We start from the raw sequence: 6,045 nt of genomic DNA, 5'->3' as shown, positions 1-6,045 counted from the left end.
ATCTATTTGATGTTATAATAAAATGTATTTTAAGTAAATGTGACATAAAAAATGAATGAAAATCATTGCAAATAAACACCAAATTTTTGTTAAAAAAATTATTTGGTATGAAAGTTCCTCCGGTAGAAGTTATCGTTCCTAAGTCCAAGGGCCCAAACACCTTGGAGACTTTTCAATTTCTGAGTTGAAGAAAATTTCCTAAATATTGTGTTGGAATGATAAATACATACATATTTCATTTTAGACATATATACAGTAAGTAATTATACTCGCTTTAATGCAAAACTAAGTGAAATAAATAAAGGGGAAAATTAACTCATGCGATTTATGTATCCCAACTTGAGAGAAATTCAAAGTCACCCTCCCATCCCCTTAATTAATTAAGGTGCCTCACTACACCTTGAAATATTTTCTCAAATCAGCAGAAAATTGCTTGATTTTGATAAAAGCATCATGGATAAGAAGCATATATGTCAAATAGGCGAAAAAATGTGCAATTTTAGATAAAAAATGATATTTTCAAAAATTTCATTCAGTAAACATGAACAAAAGCCCCAGGTGGATTCGAACTCATGACCTGCAGTTCACAAGCCTGATACTTTAACCACTGAGCTATGACGGTATACATCTGAATAGATTGATACAAACAGTTTAACAAAACATGTAAATCGCCATCTTGTGACGTAGTGTCTTAAAAAGTATAAGTCTCGGTGTAGTGAAGTACCTTAATATGGAATTGAACATCTGTCGATATTAATGTGAATTAGAGTACATTAAAATTGAAATATTTTCACAGGTTTAGAATTTTCTTTCACAATTTTTAACTAAAAAAAAATAAGTTTTAGAAAATGTTGGCATAGTAAAAATTTTAAAATCCCCGGTGGGATTCGAATTCATGACGTGTAGGTCCGTAATAAAATCCTCTAACCCACTGCGCTACTCAGTAAGATAACTACAATGGGAAAGAAAGTACATGTATTTATAAAATCATATTTGATTTTATTGATTATTTTGATAGATGATACGACACCACATGAAGGTGGCATATGCCACCTTACATGTGAATAATGAATTTTCCAATTATCAAATTAAATTTATTCATTTAACCTTTTTTTTTCTTTAAAGAGCGGTCTCCATACAATACAGTTTAAATCAGCCAGTACCGGAATTGCATGCTTCCAGATTTACTTTTTTGCGAACTGCGTCATCAAAAACTGCTGTATATACATGTTAGGCACTACATTCGCATACGATCTCCAAAAAAAAAAAAATAGATATACATATTACATGTAACTAAAATAAATTCCAAAATTCATAATTTATACATTTTTATCAAATTGTGATAAGTGTGAACAAAACTGTCGTAACAACAAAACTCACTTACAAATTAAAGATTTAATTGCGTTAATTGACTTTGTTTAAAATTATCAAACTTTGCAAATGATTTTTTTTTCTTCAAAAATTCTGATTTGGTCCCATTTGTTCAATGTATCTCACAGTTTTTCTGTCTTACTAGCTCTTCTTATAATTTTTAATCAGGTTCATTAAATCACAAAATGTCAAAAATTTAATCATGAAAATTACGCTATAATTTAATATAGAACGAAAATATACTCACGGTTTTGGGAAAAAAAGTGTTACAAGAAGATCAGCCAAGAACAAGTTGAATTTGAGGAGCCTAGTGATTTGAGCCGGGACCGAAAATTGGGGTCACTGTAGAGTACGCATTATATAATCCAGGATGACAAGATCAGGAAGTCAAATTGCAAAATAAGAATTAATAAACATTTAATAAAAGTTACAAAGTTAATCCGTTATATCGACTAAAAGTTACAATGAATCTTTTAACAACTTAATCCCTTCAGTAATGATATTAATAAATGCTAGCACTCATACACCAATGAATCGCCAGTTTGACATCCATATTTACATGTATATCATAAGTTGGTTGCGGTGAAAATGACACGTATATTGGTCAGACAGGAGACACAGGATGACCGTACACCGACAGCAGATCTGGGTTGCATTATACAAAAGAACTTACGACAAAGTCGTAAATATTTTCGATCTCATAGAATGGTCTTTAATGAACAAAATTTATATAAAACCATTTATTTACAACTATTTTGATTTCCATAAAATTGTATTTTACAGCAATTAGAATAAACCATTGATCAGTTAGTGATTAATTAGCATTCATTAATTTGGCCCGCAAATTATAGTACGCACGTTTTCCCCTTTTACAAATTTCTGAGTAATAATACAGATACCACAGAAAAAGAACGTGAAACAAAAGAAAAACTGTTTATTAACAAATTCATATATAATCCTGTTTTAAATGCCTAATAATTATATTATGTGTCAGATAAAAACTGTTTCCCGTAATTTGTATTTTTTTTTTATTTGTATGCAGAAAATCATTTTCCCGTATTAATGATTATCTTATATCATGACTCATAATCAATTCTGCTATAACGTTACATATAATATTAGCGCTTTGTGACGTCACATTAAGAACTATGAATTTGTATGCACCCTTATTATAAAGATCTTATAATTGTAACACATGGCTTTATGGTTTACTATACATATAAAGAATACCATAATTTTTCTCCACTTTTCCCTATAATCCAAATCATTCTTTAATTTTGTGTAAACAAATGCATGTGTTTTTGTGACGTTTTGATATTTGAAGTAATAAACAAATTAAAATAGTGTCTTAAAGACGTCCAGACAGCAATTTGGAGATACGTAATATTATATTATTTATTCATAAATTTAACCTTAGGCAATACAGCCCATCAGTTTACAACAATCCATACAATACATTACAATACAAACAGACTCCTTGGAGTCTAAAATGGGGGGTGAAACCCCTCGTCAAGTGTTCCACAGTTCCACAGTTCCACAACAAATTAAATGCACCAATTATATACTAATTGAAAATACAGTGATTTAAAAGTGAACAAGCGTCACACATATCTAAGGCACAGTATAAATCTCAAACACACGCCAACACACAAGAGAACACTTCTCCCAAACACACTAGATGATTTTCGTGCATTCTGACAGTCAGTTATCTCGGACCAACAAAGCACATTTAATATATTTGGCAAGACCAACCAAGGTAGATACGTGATCAGAGCCCAACAACTGAAGTAATTTAAATGTACTTGGAGACTTGAAATAGTACTCGCTTATATATTTTTTTCGTAAATTGTAATATTTTTGACATTGAAGAATAAAATGAAACTCGTCTTCGATTTGTTGAGTATCACAAACATCACATAATCTAGCCTGCCTGTTTTTACCTTGGTATCTTCCTGTTTCAATATTTAAACAATGTGAAGACAGTCTTATGCGAGAAATATGTGTCTTAAGATTATTATGGATTGGTTTTGTTAGGTATGATTGGATTTTCGAAGAATTGTATTTTGCAAGATATCTGTATAAAATACACTTTGAAGAATTTTCCATAAAGGCATTGCTTTCTTGCATGTAAATATCAAAAATTCTATTCTCATATATATGTAAAAACTGGCAAGGAATAAGTGACTGCTGTCCAATCCAGAATTCTCCTAGACCCACATGAAACAATTCATTTTTGACATCTCTTGCCCAATTGACACTAGAGGCTGCACAATTCTCAGCACTATTTCGTAAGTAATTATAAGACGATTTTAAAATACAATTTTCTGTTTCTAGTAATTTACACCAGTATTTCATAATTTTCAATTTTCTTTGTAAAATAAGCGGACGTCGACCTAATTCACTATAAATCATATAATTACACACATTACGTCTAACACCAAGAACATTCTTACAAAATGAAAGATGTAAACGTTCAATTTCTGGTGATTTATGAAAACCCCAGATCTCACTTCCATATGAAATTACACTTCCAACATATATATCGAATAGTTGACACCGGGTTTCTGCGTTAAATTCAAATTTCTGAAGATTTCGGTTTAATCCAAAAAGTGCTTTTCTGCCCTGGTCTGCTAGTTTCTTTTGAGTTGTATTAAATTTGCCGTTATAATTCAAACACAATCCTAAATAATTAAAGGAATCAACATTTTCCAAAAGTTCATTGTTGTATGTCCAGGAATGATTTATGGCTCCTCCTTTTCTAAATACTAATGTTTTGGTTTTATCGGTATTAACAGTTAAGTTCCATATAGTGACATATTCGTGTAAGGAATTTAGAGTAGTTTGGAGCTCATCTGGTGAATTTGCGAATATAACGGTGTCGTCTGCAAACATTAAAACAAACAGGTTTAACTCTCTCAGTTCGACGGGCTGACAATTATTACTAATAAAATGATTTTCTAGATCGTTTATATACATGTTAAAAAGAATTGGCGACAAGACTTAAAAAGAATATCACCTTTGTAGATCTGACGTAGCGTAATGATTTCGAAAGTTTAACCTCCTCATTTGAAAACTTTAGACTCCGTCTGAAAGTCAAGTGCCTTTTCACCTGTCAAATCAAAACTTCTGTACACTACATGTTAAAGGGGCAAGGTCACGATTTTAGTCAAATTCTATTTTTCTGTTTTAATTTACAATGCTTTAGGAGTGCATTTCTGATGAAAAAAAAAAAGAAATTTGAGAGAATGTCGTAGAGTTTAAGGAAGATACATGGCTCGCAATTATTTGTCATGTAAACAAGGCTAGTGTCCTGTTTTACATGTTATTCATCTCTCTGGTGTTACCAGAGACATAACGTTAAATAACTCTGGTTTAACGCATTCATTTAGGTTTAAACTGGAATTTTTAGTTTAACACTCAAAACGTAAACAGCAGCTTTGTTAACAAGAATTGTAAGCTCGTAGTGGGTCTCACTGTGTGCAGCCTAACTTGCTTTCGTTAACGACCGCAATACACATTAGAGACAGATTGACCGGGGTAAATTGAATGAGGGACGGAATTACAACAACAAAACGTTTTAATGACCCAGTTTAAAACAGAATTAAGAGGTGGGTTGTCTTTATAGAGGATAAAGAAGACACTCGAGAAGTTCCGATTACTCCATGGTGACTATCAACAATATGGCGCCTGTATTTTGTGCGGATTAAACATTCATCGATGATTTACACGAAGTAGAAATAAGGTACTCATATATTAAACAGAAATTTAAGTTTTTGAACACGATTTGATGATAATACTGCACCCATTTTCCGATGTAGATGTTGATTTTTTTTATTGTTATGATGATAATGTTATGTGTGCATTATCATTGACACACATAACGTTACACAAATGAAAACAATTAAAAATATGAAATTTTCCTGTTTTTGATTAGGTTTGAAAATGGAGATCAGTCGCCTTTTGAGTGATCCCTTAGAGGAAGAGGAACCAATAAGTAAACAACTAACCATACTCATTGAACGTCGCAAAACAGAGGAAAAACGGAAGGCGCTAGGACACTGGGACTTGTTGAGAAGGTCCGTCAAGAAAACAGTAGAAGCTGTAAAGGATTCAGACTTGAAGAACAAAGTTGTTTCACATGGAATTCATCATTTGCGAAAACTCAATCATGACCACTCAATTAAATCTGTTGCTTTTATGAAAGACCGAAAGGTAAATAAATATTTATCAATCATTAAAAGAAATCAATAGCAACTTTGGGATGATTTCACTTTATACTTTCTATAGTTTTATATTTCTAATGATTTAGACACTTTATGGTTGATAATTTATCTTTATTTGTAAACTTGCTCTCTGTAAAAGGAGTACATGACAACAGATGGCGGGAATGTAAGCATTTTTCATGAAGATGGGAGGAAAAAGGCAACATTTACTCCAGAGGAAACTATGGACACCATCATCTATTGTTCACATTCCAATCAATTTGTTGGATACACAAAAGGGGATGACGAACTTTTTGTAAGTGCATTCAAAAAGAAAGTTGACAAATGCTTATTTTTGATTTAAAGCAGATCGATCAAATTATTAGAGCAGATTCAAGATTTTCATTTTTTGCAGATTAATCACTATCATTAATCCTCCAACAGTTCATTCTGCATTTTTTTTAAATTTTGG

At 31.6% G+C, this 6,045-nt stretch overlaps 1 protein-coding gene across 5 annotated transcripts in view; it reads left to right on the top strand.

Moving 5' to 3' along the window:
• The first annotated feature begins 4,986 nt into the window (after positions 1-4,986).
• Positions 4,987-6,045, top strand: part of LOC128188000 (WD repeat-containing protein 97-like) — a 32,413-nt gene continuing 31,354 nt past the window's right edge. For all 5 annotated transcript variants that reach the window (XM_052858752.1, XM_052858749.1, XM_052858750.1 and 2 more), the window contains exons 1-3: positions 4,987-5,113; positions 5,306-5,583; positions 5,734-5,889. In XM_052858752.1, the coding sequence (XP_052714712.1) occupies positions 5,314-5,583; positions 5,734-5,889 (426 nt within the window). In that variant the 5' untranslated portion in view covers positions 4,987-5,113; positions 5,306-5,313. The remainder of the gene's footprint in view (positions 5,114-5,305; positions 5,584-5,733; positions 5,890-6,045) is intronic.

The sequence above is a fragment of the Crassostrea angulata genome, chromosome 6 (genome assembly GCF_025612915.1).
Source record: "Crassostrea angulata isolate pt1a10 chromosome 6, ASM2561291v2, whole genome shotgun sequence".
Taxonomy (NCBI): domain Eukaryota; kingdom Metazoa; phylum Mollusca; class Bivalvia; order Ostreida; family Ostreidae; genus Magallana; species Magallana angulata.
This window is presented reverse-complemented; position numbering and strand designations above follow the sequence as displayed.